The sequence below is a fragment of the Lepidochelys olivacea genome, assembly GCF_965140295.1.
Source record: "Lepidochelys olivacea isolate rLepOli2 genome assembly, chromosome: 11".
Classification (NCBI taxonomy): domain Eukaryota; kingdom Metazoa; phylum Chordata; order Testudines; family Cheloniidae; genus Lepidochelys; species Lepidochelys olivacea.
Genome location: NC_140421.1, coordinates 73,527,039 through 73,543,568, shown reverse-complemented (window position 1 = coordinate 73,543,568; position 16,530 = coordinate 73,527,039). Strand labels below are relative to the sequence as shown.

The 16,530-nt window shown below is 45.3% G+C and overlaps 1 protein-coding gene across 2 annotated transcripts in view; it reads right to left on the bottom strand.

Annotated features, from left to right (window-relative positions):
• NDUFA10 (NADH:ubiquinone oxidoreductase subunit A10) overlaps window positions 1–16,284 on the bottom strand; it is an 85,309-nt gene extending 69,025 nt beyond the window's left edge. For both annotated transcript variants that reach the window (XM_084643031.1, XM_084643032.1), the window contains exons 1-5: window positions 16,127–16,284; window positions 12,542–12,710; window positions 11,677–11,892; window positions 10,290–10,376; window positions 483–604 (exon numbers count right to left, since the gene is read on the bottom strand). In XM_084643031.1, coding sequence (XP_084499157.1) covers window positions 483–604; window positions 10,290–10,376; window positions 11,677–11,892; window positions 12,542–12,710; window positions 16,127–16,207 — 675 coding nt within the window. In that variant the 5' untranslated portion in view covers window positions 16,208–16,284. The remainder of the gene's footprint in view (window positions 1–482; window positions 605–10,289; window positions 10,377–11,676; window positions 11,893–12,541; window positions 12,711–16,126) is intronic.
• Window positions 16,285–16,530: the final 246 nt, after the last annotated feature.

Sequence of the window (16,530 nt, the reverse complement as noted above, 5' to 3'; positions counted from 1 at the left end):
GTAATGGTCTCAAGTTGCAGTGGGGGAGGTTTAGGTTGGATATTAGGAAAAACTTTTTCACTAGGAGAGTGGTGAAACACTGGAATGGGTTACCTAGGGAGGTGGTGGAATCTCCTTCCTTAGAGGTTTTTAAGGTCAGGCTTGACAAAGCCCTGGCTGGGATGATTTAGTTGGGGATTGGTCCTGCTTTGAGCAGGGGGTTAGACTAGATGACCTCCTGAGGTCCCTTCCAAACCTGCTATTCTTTGATTCTAATTGTATGCCAGGAAGACAGAACCTCACTGATGGGACTCTGAACATTTCTGAAGGTTTTCTTCACAAGAGGAAGAAACACAATTAAAAAAAAAACACTTAAGATTCTGGAGCACAATTCTGCAGCAGAGGGACAGACTAGGCAGCAAGTTCCTCAGCCGCATGATTCATGCAATAGGCCCTGATCATGACATTTTAACATAAAAAAGCAAGCTAACAGCTAGAATTACCTTTCCTTTCTCTTGGATCCTTTTCTGTACCTCTGAGACTGGTACATCAACATAGATCACCAAATGAGGTGGCAGAAATTCACAGATACTGATGCCCTTGACTTCATTATAATGATCAACACCTAAAAAACAAAAATAGAGCAGAGAATTCCTTAAATAGAAATACATAACCATCTGTATTCACCATATATGTAATGAAGCTCAAGAACATACAGAAAAGAAACGATTTGATTTTGATCACCATCATCCCATCCACCAGGTAAATGATCAACACAGCCTCTTGAAAGGATTCTGTTAGCATTTGTAACTGCATTTCATTTTCAGAAGAGTCTGTCTGCCCAGTAGAAGTGTTTATGAAGTCTTACCTCTCTGCAAAGATTTCAGCTGGAATACACATTTCAGGTTGGGTTTTTATCCCAAGCAAGGGGATTTAGCAAATTTAAAGCTGAAATAGCCTTATAGAAATAGAAAATAAGCAACAAAACATTATAGGGTAGTTTACTTCCGACTTAAATGTCGCCAGATTCACTGAGGTCAATGTTATTAACAGGAAGTGCCTCAGCCCAACAAGCCACAAATCCCAGTTCCCTTTAATTATTTTGCATTAGCCATTTTGCCCCCTAACCCTCCCTCCTTTCATGAACTTGCAGAAAGGTGACCCTTCCCCCAACCTGCACAGGTAGGTTCTTATATAAACAGCAGAGGGCACTGGCAGAGGCAGCTGTAGAGACTGCCTGAAGGCTGCAGGCTGCAACTTCCAATAGCCACAGTATGAGGAAAGCTGCACCCACTGACAACATGGCAGCGGGGCAAAGCGGGTTCTAGGGAGTCTAGGGAAGAAACGGAGGAATAACCACGTCACGTCACTTCACTTCACAAAAACCCCATCCTATCCCATCTTAAAGAAATCTGAGGGGAAGTGCGAGAGGCACATCTGCCCTCCCACAACACACCTCCCCACCCCCGCCAACAGGGACGTCTCGGAGGAAGGGAAATGTTGTCAGGGTGCCCAACACCTGAGTGCACTGAGCTGTGAGCTCAGTGTTCCCTCCCACTACAGTCCGTGGAGCCCCGACTCTCTACTGCAGTGGTTCTCAACTTATTACACATTGTTGGCTGCAGATGCAGCCCACAATTTGTTACTCAGGCCACAGAGGCCAGCTGGCTACCCTGGACCCTGGAGCTTGCAGGGCCGGGCAGCTGCCTCAACCCCAACCCAGCTGTGCTGGGCAGTGGGACAGCCCGGCCCACTCTGCGCCAGGCAGCCGGGAACCTGGCGGACCCCAGCACGCGGGCCGGCCTTCAGCACACACCTGAGCTGGGCCACAACTTTGAGCTAATTGGGCGGCATGCAGTCCACGGGCAGCGGGTTGAGAACTGCTGCTCTAGTGCTACTTTCCCAACAGCTCTGTGCTCTCCCATTGGGAAAGAAGTTAGACTGGGTGGTGATTACCCAGGTTAAGCACCTGATCTAGCTTAGTCCAGGTGTAAGCATTCCCACAATGAAGCCATACTATGCCCTCAGACTTTCTACACTTGCCCTTGCAGGTCTAGGGGCATAGCCCAGGGTTCTTTGTGCAGAGAAGCTTTAGGGTTCTTCCCCAGGCCATTGTGGGAGAATCTGTACTTTGCAAAGAACTGTTGGAAGGCATGGGAGAACTATCTACACTCGAATGATCTTGCCTGCATCCTCACAGCAAAATTGATGGATTCCAGCCAGAGTTAAAGTGGAACCTGGGCTCTAACGCACAGCCACAGTCAAGTAAATTAGCCTGGGCTTAAAGCACCTCCAAACCTGTTTTTTTTCCTGTGTGGATGGTTGGGTGGAGGATGACTAGTTAAAACCCAGATTCAGCCTGCAGTAAAAAAAGACCCTCTGGGTATGTGTACACTGCAGTTAAACACCCGCGGCTGGCCTGGGTCAGCTGACTCGGGCTTATGGGGCTCAGGCTACAGCACTGTTTAACTGCACTGCAGACGTTCAGGCTCGGGCTGGAGTCTGGGCTCTGGGACCCTCTCCCTTCACTCAAACCATGACCAAGGTCTTAGGGCACAACCAGAAATAACCATCCATGAACAGATTTCTATGCCAATCTTTTCTTCTGTAGTAGATTTTTCAACTGTAGCCCAGAATGCCTCCATTAAATTCATCTTTAGTGCCGTTCCAATAAAGTCAGTGGAAATTAAGGGTGAATTTGGCTACATATATTTTATTGTGTTCTATCTAAACCAAATAGTTGGAGATATTTCCAGTTTTGCAAGTTGATCTTTAGCACCATTGATACCGGTCTTTACTGGGATGTCCATATTTATGGTTAGTACAGTATTTCTTGTTTAAGGAGATCAGTATTGCTGGATGTTTCTTAACAGATTAGTTGCTTCCTATAAAAGAAGATTTATGCACAAGGGTGTGTTCCTAAACAAGATATTATTGTTCTAAGCTCCTGAGCATGATCAACATGAGTCATTAGAGCAACACAGTGGGTTGTAACTAACTTTCTATTATAAGCCTTATTTTGACACACATCTTTCTTCACAAAATTCCTCCAAACAAATCCATTCAGCATGAAATTTCTCCTCTATGGTTGTGACACTAAGCACCACTTTATTCACACCCTACACGCTATTGTAATAATCTTTGTACATAATATGCCTTGTGTATTACCATTTTGTATCATGTATGTACATGGTGGGTATTAAGAGATATGGACACATGCAGGAATAACTAAAATATTTAAGACAGGTATGTAAGGGGAGTTGTTAAACGGGTCAATCCTAAGCAAAGGAACATGTGTTCCTCCTCAATTTTACATATAAGCAGCAAACAGACATCAAACTAATGAGGGATGGAAGCAAACTTCACACTAGCAAGTGGGGGAGAAGACAACATGGCATCTACACCAAGCAGGAGAGAGAAGCTTGGTCTCAAAGAAGTCATTTCAAAGATTTACTGGTCTATAAAGACGGGGGGCTGAATCTCAAGTGGTAAGCAACTAAGTCAACTGATCGCATGCAACATTACTGTAGTGTAAGTGTACAAAGTAAGGTCTTCTCTCAAAGCAAATGCCACACTAGTGATTAATATCACTGTGGGTATGTCTACACTATGAAATTAGGTCGATTTTAAAGCAGTCGATTGCATATGTCCACACTAAGCGCATTAAGTCGGCGGAGTGCATCCTCACTACTGTGGCTAGCATTGACTTACAGAGCGGTGCACTGTTGGTAGCTATCCCACAGTTCCCGCAGTCTGTGTCACCCACTGGAATTCTGGGTTAAGCTCCCAATGCCTGATGGGGCAAAAACATTGTCACGGGTGGTTTTGGGTACATGTAGTCAGTCACCCCCTCCCTCCATGAAAGCAACAGCAGACAATTGTTTCGTACCTTTTTTCCTGGTTTACCCATGCAGATGCCATACCACAGCAAGCATGGAGCTCACTCAGCTCACCGTCACCGCTGCTGTTGTGGGCAAGTCTACTGTGGGGGGCTGCTGTGATCCAAGTAGCCAATGCAATCATTGACGTTTTGTTATCAAGGGTAATGACTCTGGGAAATGTGTGGGCCTTTTTAGATTGTAGGTGCATCATATTCCTGTCCTTTGTCACTGGTGAAGACGTCTTGCAGCCATACATTCCAGTCCAGTCAGCGCTGTAAACACCACATAGCACTTCTGTGGTTGACACATGTAACGGCTCCAGGGCTCTTGCTCTTTTGCCTTGTCCGAGGTACCTTGCCCTTCCAGGACCTCCAAGCATTCGACACAGAAACACCTGCAGCAGCTGGCATTGCTACACAGCAGCAGCTCCTGGGTGCCTTCGCAGCAGACGGTGCAGTAGGACTGCTAGCCGTCCTCGTCCATGGTGTACGGCTCCACCGCTTCCGCTGGAACTCTGCTCTCCTGCAACTCTGCAGCAGACGGTGCAGTAGGACTGGTAGCCATCCTCGTTGGACATGTAGCTTGACCGGGGGTTCTGGGAACGTCTTCCCTGCCCGGCTCCTAGCAACCTCCAGGGCATGGTGTATGGCTCCATCGCTTCCGCTGTAACTCTACTCTCCTGCGAGCTGGAGGCTTCTGCCTCAGGCTGCTCTCCCAGCTAGCAGCACCGAGCAGTCGCACCTACCCCAGCCTACCCCTTGCTCCCATGGCTCATGAAGCCTGGACAGTAGTAAGGAGCAGTTCAACTGTAGGCTGAGCAAGTGCAGAATGGTGGTAGAAAGTGCCTTTGGACATTTAAAGCTCGCTGGCGCTGATGGTCAGATCTGAGCACAATCAACATTCCCATTGTTATTGCTGCTTGCTGTGTGCTCCATAATATCTGTGAGAGTAAGGGGGAAATGTTTATGGCGGGGTGGGAGGTTGAGGCAATTCGCCTGCCTGCTGAATACGCGCAGCCAGACACAGGGGGATTAGAAGAGCACAGCAAGGTACACTGCACATCAGAGAGACGTTGAAAAACAGTTTCATGACGGGCCAGGCTTCGGTGTGACAGTTTGTGTGTTTCTCCTTGATACAAACCCACCCCCTTTGTTGATTTTAATTCCCTGTAAGCCAACCACCCTCCCCGCTTCGAAATAAAGAAACTATTGTTTTGAAACCATGCATTCTTTCTTTATTACTTAAAAAAAAGAAGAGATAATGGACAAGGTAGCCCAGGTGGGACTTGGAAGGAGGGAAGGACAAGGCCACATTGCTTACTGTAGCCACACTGAAAATCAAACTTTTTGAATGAAAGCCATCTGTTGCTTGGGCCATCCTCTGGAGTGGAGTGGCGTGGCTGGGTGCCCAGAGCCTCCACCCCCCACGTTCTTGGGCGTCTGGGTGAGGAGGCTATGGAACATGGGGAGGAGGGTAGGCAGTTATACAGTTGATGCAGTGAGGGTCTGTGCTCTTGTTGGCTTTCCTGCAGCTCCAACAGACACTTCATGTCCATTTGCTCCCCCAACAGACGCTTCATCATGTCCGTTTGCTTCCCCATTAACGTCAGCATCGCATCCTGCCTCCGCTCTTCGCGCTCACTTAATTCTTTCCTGGCCTCTGCCACTGAATGCCTCCATGCATTAAGCTGTGCCCTATCAGTGCGGGAGGACTGCATGAGCTCGGAAAACATGTCATCGTGAATGCGGTTTTTTCACCTTCTAATCTGCGATAACCTCAGGGATGGAGATGATGGGGGGAGTGTAGAAACATTCTACGATTCTGGGGGGACTGCATGGTCACCTGTGCTGCTGAGTTCGCCACACTGACCAAACAGGAAATTAAATTCAAAAGTTCCCGGGGCTTTTCCTGTGTGCCTGGTTAGTGTATCAGAGTTCAAAGTGCTGTCCAGGGTGGTCACAATGGAGCACTCTGGGATAGCTCCTGGAGGCCAATACCGTCGATTTGTGTCTGCACTACCCCAAGTTTGACCCAGCAAGGTTGATTTTATTTCTACTCCCCTCATCAGGGAGGAGTACAGGAGTTGATTTTAAGATCCTTTTAGGTCGACAGAACGGGGTTGGTTGTATGGACGCAGCCATTTTTAAAATCGACCTAATGCGGCTAAATTTGACCTAACCCCGTAGTGTAGACCAGGGCTATTAAATTTATATATTAACACTACAGAAGGAATTATAGATACTCATTAATATTATGTTTTAAAGCATTGGTTGAACAAAGGAAGCAACAGTTCCCACCCGGACAGGAGGGAATGTTACAGCTATTTAAATTAAGTCAGGTCTGCCCAGAAACAATGGAAGCTGCATTTATATAGAGATCAGCAGGGGGATAGGACACTCATAGGATGGGAAAAAGAAAAGGAGGACTTGTGGCACCTTAGAGACTAACAAATTTATTTGAGCATAATCTTTCGTGAGCTACAGCTCACTTCATCGGATGGGAAAAGAACCCTGAGTATTATCATGCCTCTTGAAACAAAGTCATTGAATGTTTGGTGATATAAGCAAGGACTGAAGCCATCTTTGGCATCCATCACTAGACAGATACAAGGAAATATAGCTCTTACAAGCTGAGAAAGATGGGTCTTTCAACTCTCACTAAATATGAAAAACAGTAAGGCACTGATTCAAACACAGCTATTTAAGTATATAGAGCAGCGTTTCTCTAACGGGTTCCTGACCAAAAAGGGGATTGCCAGCCTATTGTGGGGGGTCACTTGTTGCCACCCTTACTTCTGTGCTACCTTCAGAGGTGGGCAGCGAGAGATCGGTGGCTGCTGGCTGGGCACCCAGCTCTGAAGGCAGTGCCACCGCCAGCAGCGGAGCAGAAGGGTGGCAATACCATATCAATACCACTCTCCACTCTGCCTTCAGAGCTGGACGGCCAAAGAGTAGCTGCTGCTGGCCAGACACCCAACTCTGAAGGCAGTGCTGCCACCAGCAGCAGTGCAGAAGTAAAGGCGGCATATTGAACAGCTGCCAGGGTCTACGATGGATGCTCTGTCCCCCTCAAACTTGAAGAGTTATTCATTGCTGTGAGTAAAACATTCACAGTAAGTTCCCCCCCTCGAAAGTTTCTCACACTCACACACACACACACACACCAGAATACATTCCGTGCCTCCCTGTTTGAGTGCCTCTGGTCTAGTACACAGACACTTTGGGGTGTGACCTGCACGCATGAGAACTATGATAGCAAAATATTGTGAGGCACTCAACATTACAGGTAAGAGGTGGAGTACTGAGGCCTCATCTGGAGTACTGTGTCCAGTTTTGGGCCCCACACTTCAAGAAGGATGTGGATAAATTGGAGAGAGTCCAGCAAAGGGCAACAAAAATGATTAGGGGACTGGAACACATGAGTTATGAGGAGAGGCTGAGGGAGCTGGGATTGTTTAGCCTGCAGAAGAGAAGAATGAGGGGGGATTTGATAGCTGCTTTCAACTACCTGAAAGGGGGTTCCAAAGAGGATGGCTCTAGACTGTTCTCAATGGTAGCAGATGACAGAACGAGGAGTAATGGTCTCAAGTTGCAGTGGGGGAGGTTTAGATTGGATATTAGGAAAAACTTTTTCACTAAGAGGGTGGTGAAACACTGGAATGCGTTACCTAGGGAGGTGGTAGAATCTCCTTCCTTAGAGGTTTTTAAGGTCAGGCTTGACAAAGCCCTGGCTGGGATGATTTAACTGGGAATTGGTCCTGCTTTGAGCAGGGGGTTAGACTAGATGACCTTCTGGGGTCCCTTCCAACCCTGATATTCTATGATTCTATGACAACTCTGCACTGGTCTGGACTGCATCCCACAATATGACAGTGGTCTCTTACAACAGGTGATTTTGTTTTTAACTAAATCCGACATGAATGAGACAAGACATTTGAAACATACAGGGTAAGACAGACAAGGGGTTTTCACTTTCCGAAACATCACTTCAGAAACAAATTCCACACTGGTTTAAACAAATTCCAAACTGTACTTGATAAAAACAACCATGCAATAAGAACTGATTTTGGGGAAGGTTTGATGCTTCATTTCAGAGTCATTTCTACAGACTTCTGAATCTTTCAGTAGCCCAGGAGCTCCGCCTTGGAGCTTCTAAGGACCATTCTCAGCTAGTAGGAAATACTCCTACATGGCTCAAGAAGCTGCCTCACTCCTCATAGACTCAAACAAACTTGAAAACCAGAAGGGACCATCATGATCATCTAGTCTGACCTCCTGCACATTGTAGGCCAAGGAACCTCACCCACCCACTCCTGTAATAGACCCCTAACCTCTGGCTGAGTTACTGAAGTCCTCAAATCATGATTTAAAGACTTCAAGTGACAGAGAATTCACCATTTACATTACCTCCAAGTGACCCATGCTCCATAGGAAGGCGAAAACCCCTCAGGGTCTCTGCCAATCTGACCCAGGGGAAAATTCCTTCCCGACCCAAAACATGGCAATCAGTTAGACCCTGAGCATGTGGGATAAACCCACCACACACATCTGGGAAAGAATTCTCTGTAGTAACTCAGAGCCCTCCCCATCTAGTGTCCCATCACCAGCCGCTGGAGATATTTACTGTTAGCAGTCACAGATTGCCTACAATGAGCATGTATGCAGTTTCATCATACCATTCCCTCCATACACTGATCAAGCTCAGTCTTGACACCAGTTAGGTTTTTTGCCCTCACTGCTCCCCTTGAAAGGCTGTTCCAGAACTTGACTCCTCTGATGTTGAGAAACCATCTAATTTCAAGACTAAACTTGTTAATGGCCAGTTTATAGCCATTTGTTCTTGCGTCCACATTGGTGCTTAACTTAAATAACTCCTCTCCCTCCCTAGTTTTTATCCCTCTGATGTATTTACAGAGAGCAATCATATCTCCCCTCAGCCTTCGTTTGGTTAGGCTAAACAAACCAAGCTCTAAGTCTCCTCTAATAAGGCAGGTTTTCCAGTCCTCAGATCATCCTAGTAGCCTTTTCTGTACCTGTTCCAGTCTGAATTCATCTTTCTTACACACAATATTACAGCTGAAGTCTCACTAGTGTCTTGTATAACGTTACTGATAGTTCCCTGTCTCTACTCATAATAGCACACCTGATGCATCCTAGCACTGCATTAGCCTTTTTCACAGCTGAATCACATTGGTGGCTCATAGTCACCCTGTGATCAACCACTACATCCAGGTCTCTCTCCTCTTCAGTCACTTCCAACTGATAAATCCCCCATTTTATAGCAAAAATTCTTCTTGTTAGTTCAACTTCTGAGTTGAAGCATCTCAATAATTCCATCAGGAGCAGGGAAGGCAGGCACCAAATGCAGCATGGTCAAGTGCACCTAGCAGAGAGCTGGGAGCCAGAAACTCCTGAGTTTTATTCCCAGCTGTGCGACAGTGTGGATTTAATAATCATAGAATCATAGAATATCAGGGTTGGAAGGGACCCCAGAAGGTCATCTAGTCCAACCCCCTGCTCAAAGCAGGACCAATTCCCAGTTAAATCATCCCAGCCAGGGCTTTGTCAAGCCTGACCTTAAAAACCTCTAAGGAAGGAGATTCTACCACCTCCCTAGGTAACGCATTCCAGTGTTTCACCACCCTCTTAGTGAAAAAGTTTTTCCTAATATCCAATCTAAACCTCCCCCACTGCAACTTGAGACCATTACTCCTCGTTCTGTCATCTGCTACCATTGAGAACAGTCTAGAGCCATCCTCTTTGGAACCCCCTTTTAATATTGCATTGTATCTTTCTCCTGCCTGCTGATCACCAAGTTAGCTCTTTCTCCTAATCTACCCCTTTCCCTTTCAGATTTACTCAGGGACTATTTCCATAACAATAGGTTATGATTTCATGAAAGAAAAAAAAAAAGTAGGGTATCACTGAGTCCAGGCAAGACTAAGGGAATAACCACAGCAGAACTGTCCCCTATATGCACTCAGATGTTGTGATAAGAAGTGTGAAAGGAAACATAGAAGAACATCACACCACAGATTAAGAGGCTTGGGTAATCATTAAAAGACTGTAGAAGCAACTTCATTTGATTTGTTAAGAATACCTTTAAACACTCTAACAAGATGGCTTGCCCTTTAAGTGGAATTGGGCATAGCTCGAATCAGCTGTCTCCCAGCTGGTGTTATGTGGCCAGAGATCAGGTAAATAGCTTGAAGATCACCTGGTCCTCATAAGAGGCAGCAAAAGCACAATTAGGGGGAGAGTTGCAAGGAACAGGAGAGCTTCTGCAGATGTTCCCTGATGCCCACTGGCTAAATGACACCTTCAGACATTAAGGATTCAGACTTGCTGCCTTTCCATCTGTTTACATGGCCACCATATTCCTCACAGACAGTGTTACAAATTAAGTTTCTTTTTGCAGATAGGAACTTACATCTTTTGTGGATATAGCCTTGTTGAAACATCGCCTCCATGAACACAAAGTCGCTGTAGACGGAGCGTTCCATCACTACACCTTGTCCTATGATTACAAACAGGTTCTAATCATGAAAGGCTCAATAAAACTACGCTGCAACAACATGTCAAGTCATATCTATTAGATAATAAGCAACAGTCAGGCTCTTGTGATTACATCATCTTGGAACACACTCTTCTCTAACCAAGTTAACATACCAAAGAGTAAAGATTTCACCCCTCAACATAATACCAGGCATAGTTCAAATGAACATACATCTCTAACACTACTGAACATACGTATTGATCGATTCTATTAAGGTTTTTATACCACACCTATCACCATGATATCCAAATGCCTTCCAGTGATGCAATAAGCAATACATCATGAGGAGACCCCCATCTGAAATGCAGTTTGTTAAAGTGAAGGCAAGGATATTATTGTTCCTCCTTATAGGAAAGTGCTCTCGTATCTCAAATACGCAAAGGGCACTTAGATACATGTATTTAGCAGGTGAAAGATGGCTGAGTTAATGCTGCTGCTGGAACCTTATAGTTAGGGTAAAAAAGTGGCTATAGAAATAGCAACTTCTTACCTAACCAATCCATTCGCTTACTTTACACTGATTACAGTAAGATTGTTAATTTTTATCTATGTTAATGAGGCAAATCTGATACAGCGACTGAAAAGGGAGACAGAATCTGTATTCTTGCTGATGTGTGAGCCAGAAACACCACAGCTTAACTTTCAGGTTCCAGGTCAAGCTTGCAGGACTGGATGTTAGAAAAATCACTTTTTTTGCCCCCTAAGCTTCCAGATCAATTCTGCTTAGTCACAGAGTGGCCACAGGTATGGGGCCTTACAAGACAATGTGCATTTTTATCCTGCAAGATGACTATACAATTTGAGTTATGTATTTTTCGACTTTGATTTTAACTGTGCCACCTTAATTATTATATTCAAAAAGCCACATTAACATTTCTAAGTGCAGTTTCCTCTGGAAAATTCTGCCAAGCTGACCTGACAGATTACCAATGTAATTCTGCCCTCCCTCTGAAAGAACTAATGAAGCTCACCATCACAGTGTGATGCCTTTTAGACAGGTATAATCAAAAACAACATAGAAAAACATTATTCAGAATATACATTAACAATAGAACTGTTATTTTGTTTTTTAATAATTCGGAAGGTTTCTCATTTTTGAACACTACTTTATAAAAAGGACTATTCAAAAAACTAATGGAATAACGAGATTTTATATTTTAAAATACAGCTATGGGGGGTAGCCAAACTGTTAAAGGCAGCTTAATCATTTTAACAACTCTAGAACCCAAATTCACCAATTAATTTTGAAACCAAACTTAACCTGTAGACAGGAGGAGCTCCAGTGCGTCAGAATACTGTAAAACACGGTTACTGTACAACCAGGCTTGTAGGCGATATGAATTTCCATCAGGACATTTAGGATCATTGTAAAATTTCTCTAGACTACAATGGCCATTAAATTTCTCATCAAGTAGTGTTCCATCTCCTGTGACCCTGTCCAAATAATGGGCATCTGCTTCTGGGAAATACTGCATACCTGAGACAAAGAGGAATCAAGATCATAAAATTGTTTGGTTTAAACTGGACATTTCCTATTCATTTTAGTTATTTTTAAAACTGTAGTTTAAAGTGAAATTATTTTATTTACAAGCATGCATAACTCATCTCCACAAGTTCTGAGCAAAATATTACTACACAATGTTCTCCAATGAATTTCACCATGCCATCATGATTAGAGATGCACAACCAAGTTAAAAACTATATCTTTCAATTTCTTCTTCCTTCTTCAAAATGGCCTCTAAACTGTTGTTCTGAGCAGCCACTTCCCTCTCCAAAGTACTTATAACCCCACTCTGTTGCTGCAAGAACATTTTTACTGCAGTGTAACCTAGGACAACCTACTGAGAAAACTCCCACTAACTTCATTAGGGTCAGGATTTCTTCCATCAACACCCCTACAACTGCCCACACATTTGGAAAACGTGACATCCAGAAATCCCAGTTTGCTATATATTTGGTATTCTCGTTGCTGGTCAAACCACTACATTAACTATGGCAGCAAAGAACTATTTGAGCCACCCCAAATCACTGATACTTGATGAATCAGTGCCTTTGCTTGTACAAGGATTGCAATAATGTGTTATGTTCCATAAAATATTAGAGGACAGAAAAAGAATCAGCCATACCTAGCTTTTCTGCTATTTGTTGTGCAAGTTTGCCCTTCCCAGAAGATAAATTGCCATCCACAGTAAAGATTTTGCTGTATTTATTGAACTTTTTAGTAGATCTCTCTCCCAGCATATAAGCCAACCAGCCATACCGCAACTTCTGCTGAGAGCTCACGTGAATTTTTGCCTGCAAGAAAACAACCACCAAACTAATGAATTCAAGTTGTTGATTTTAACATAATATTTATATTAATACAATGACCTAGAGGCCCCAATCAGAATCAATGCCTACATTAGTATGTATAGCGCCTAACACAATTCAAGGCATCATTGGAGAGTTTACAGTTTTAGGACCTGACCTTGTAATCAGATCCATGAGAGTACAACCATGTGCCCTGCAGATCTGATTGTAGAATCAGGATCTATGAAATGATTAAATTTGTTTAACTGTAGCGTAACCCAGGAAGTGAAGAAAATAGTATTTAATAGAAATAACGAATGATTTAAAGTGATTCAATATGTTACCACAAAATAGAACTTGGCCAGAAGGATTGATATCCCTGGTCTAAAAAGTGCCAAAGATCTTTAATGACTTATTTTAAGGGACAATTAATTCACTAATAATTTTATACATATCTATGTCCACTACTCAGTTTAAGGCCAGAAGAGACCATCCTGATCATCTTGACGGATCTTCTGCTTACCAGACCATAGAATCTCACACAGTAATTTCTGCATCTGTTGAGCCAGAGCATATATTTCAGAAATATATACACATTTGTTTTAAAGATTTCAAGCAACAGAGAAACCACCACATCCCTAGATAAGCTGTTCTAATGGTCAATTTGCTCCCAATTTCTACTCCAAAATTGTCAAGCTCCAACTTCCAACCATTGGATCACCTTATGTGCCTTTTTCTGCTAGATTAAAGGGCCATCTATTAACAAAAATTGCTTCTCCGTGTTCATACGAGCAGAAAATGATCAAGTCACCTCTTGACCTTCCTTGGCTAAACTAAATACAATGAGAGACTAAGGAAACTCAATCTAAGGCAGGGTTCCAGATCTCTAATGATTCTTGGAGTGCTTGTCTGAACCCATTCCAATCTTTCCAATTCCCTTTTGAAGTGTGGACATCAAGACTGGACACAGCATTCTAGTAATGCTCTCATTGGTACTACATACAGAGGTAATACCTAGAGCCATGGAAATCTATGGGTATCCACTTTATATCTGTGGACCATTTCTGTGGATAACAGCACGGATGTGAATACAAATTTTGTATCCGCGCAGGGCTCTGACGGTAAGAGCCGGGCAAGCAGTTAGGAGGAACTGCGGCAAAGGGACACTAGTTGGGTGGGCTGCTTGAGCCCCATGCCCAGGGCAGGTGGAGCGGTCTGCCATGGGTCCCCACAGCTCCCCGCCCGGCAATTACTGTGGCCGGGCCGTGACTCAGAGTCCCCCCTCCCCACCGCCGGAGCAGGGAGAGCTGTGCTAGTAGCTGTGGGGAATCTGGGTTCCTCCACCTGCCCTGGGTGGAGGAGATGGGGGGCAGGGACATTGGGTGGCGGAGGGTCCGCAACTCTGCGTGGGCTCCCTACAGCTGCCCGCAGCTCTCCCCGACCGGGCTCCGGCTGGGGGATGCCTGGGAGCCTCAGCCCAGCCCCCAGTGTTGAGCCCTGCAAATCCGCAGATATCCGCAAAAATTATTTGCGGATAGCAGATTGGATGCGGATACACATTTGTGTATCCGCGCAGGGCTCTAGTAATACCAATTCCATATTCCCACTTGCTATTCCCCTGTTTATATATCAAAGGATCATCTTTACCAAGCTACAGAACATCACTGGGAGCTCTTGTTCAATTGGTTATCTACCATGACCCATAAGTACTTTTCAGAATCAATGCATTCCAGGATACAGTACCCTTTATCTTGTAAGTGTGACTTATACTTTTTGTTTCTAGTGGTCAAACACTTCATATGACTGTTCTAAAACATGTGTTCTTCAATTGATCCCTTTTCCAATGAATCTAGATTACTCTGTATAACTGACCCAGTCCCCATCATTATTTACCACTCGACCAATAAGAACAACATCTGCAAACTTTACCAACAATGATTTTAAATTTCTCCCAGGCCACTAACAAAAGCTTCAGTGGGACCTGCTAAAAATACCTCCACTGGATGATGATTCCCCACATACAATTATTTTGTGATTGGTCAGTTAACCAGTTTCCAATCCACGTAACATGAGCTACATTGCTATGCTAGTGCTATGTAAGCGATCATATTCTATGCAACAGCATGTCCACTTTTAGAGATTTACAATTAAACTGAAGGGATCAGCCTGCACAGTCTCATAATGTCCATTCTGAACAGCTTTTTCCCCCTATAAAGGTAAGCAAAACATCACTAGTTTTTTCATCATCATCAAAAAGAATCGGCAAGAAGATTGTGTATTTAGACTGGTAAAAATGAACAACATTTTTGCAAGACTGAGCTCTTAAATGTAGAGTTCAGGCTACTCTCAAACAATAAAGAAAATAAACAGCGCTTTACTAATCTATAGTAGCCTCCACCCAAAGCTTTCTAAGTGCCTTCTAAATATGGGTGAATCAAGCCTCAAGTCTTTGGAAGAGTACTGTAGTAGTGTATCAGGGACTCCATTGTCCAGAAAAAAAAATGTGCTGGAGTGCTGAAATAACTTGTGAAAGGAAACCTGTGTCAGAACAAAGAGCAGAATGCCGATTTTCTGACGCCCAGCCCTGTGCCTTAATAACAAAACCATTCTTCCTGTCCAAGTGATCTGCCAATGATTACATGTAACATGTAGCCAAATTGTTAGAAAACACAAGGAATGTCTTCAGATTTGTAATGAATTCCAGGTTAGAATATGAATTAAGTTCACCTAGATGTGTGCGTGCATAGATATATATACATAAATAAAATGTGGCTACCAAACATGAATTTTATAAAGAATCTTCATGTCACGTTTTTCACTCTGAACCCTTGCAAAAGGTCGAGTTGCATCACTTCTGTGGTACCCCGTCACTTGTGACAGCAAGATGCAGTACCGATCCAGTACTTCTCCCCAGGATTATTACTAAACACAGCTTGAGGTAACATTTGAAGGCTACAAGAAGTCATAGAATTTAAGGCCGAACGGACTAGTCCCACTTCCTGTAGATCACAGATCACCACCATGACCCAGCCCCTGCACATTAAACCCAGCCACCAAAATGAGACCTAAGCATTACAGGCTACACTAGACTATTACGTGCCACAGGCGGAGCGCAGCAGGGACCAAGCTGCACCAGTGCCCGAGGCCCCCCTCAATGGCAGGAATTTCTCCCCAGATGATCCTAGCAAGCGACCCACACCCCACGCTGCAGCGGAAGGTGGGAACCCGCCAAGGCCTCTGCCAGTCTCTCCTGGGGGAAACTCCCCCCCGCCCCGCAGGGGGACCGGTCAGACCCTGAGCACGGGAGCTGGCCCCGGCCTGCCAGGCGCTGCACAGCGCCCAGTCCCCCGGCCAGGGTCCGCCCTAGGGCGCGGAAGGCCACAAGCCCCCCGCTCCGTTCGGCCAGCGGGAGGCCGCCTCACCACTCGCAGGGCGCCGAGCCCCGGGCGGCCCCGAACGGCCGCAGCCCCCGGGCGGGCGAGCTTCCCCAGCCGCAAGGACATCGCGGACCCAGCACAGCAGCGGGAGGACGCCCTTCCGCTGAGACCGACACGACGCCACCAGCAGAAGGACCCTCAAGGGGGGCCTAACCGGCTGCCCGCGCGGAGATGACGTCAGAGGACCCGGTGCATAGGTAACTGCGGCGAGCGCCTGAGTGGAGAGGGCGAGTTGGGGCGAGGCGCCTGCTCTCAGTCCCCCCTCTGCTTGGTTCCTCTCTCCTGAGCGGCCCCTCGCCGCCACGGGGAGTGCCCCGTTCGGCCGGGCGTGGGGAGCTCCGGGCCCCACGGCGCCACCCGAGAGCCCGTGCCCGAGCATGGCCCCTCTC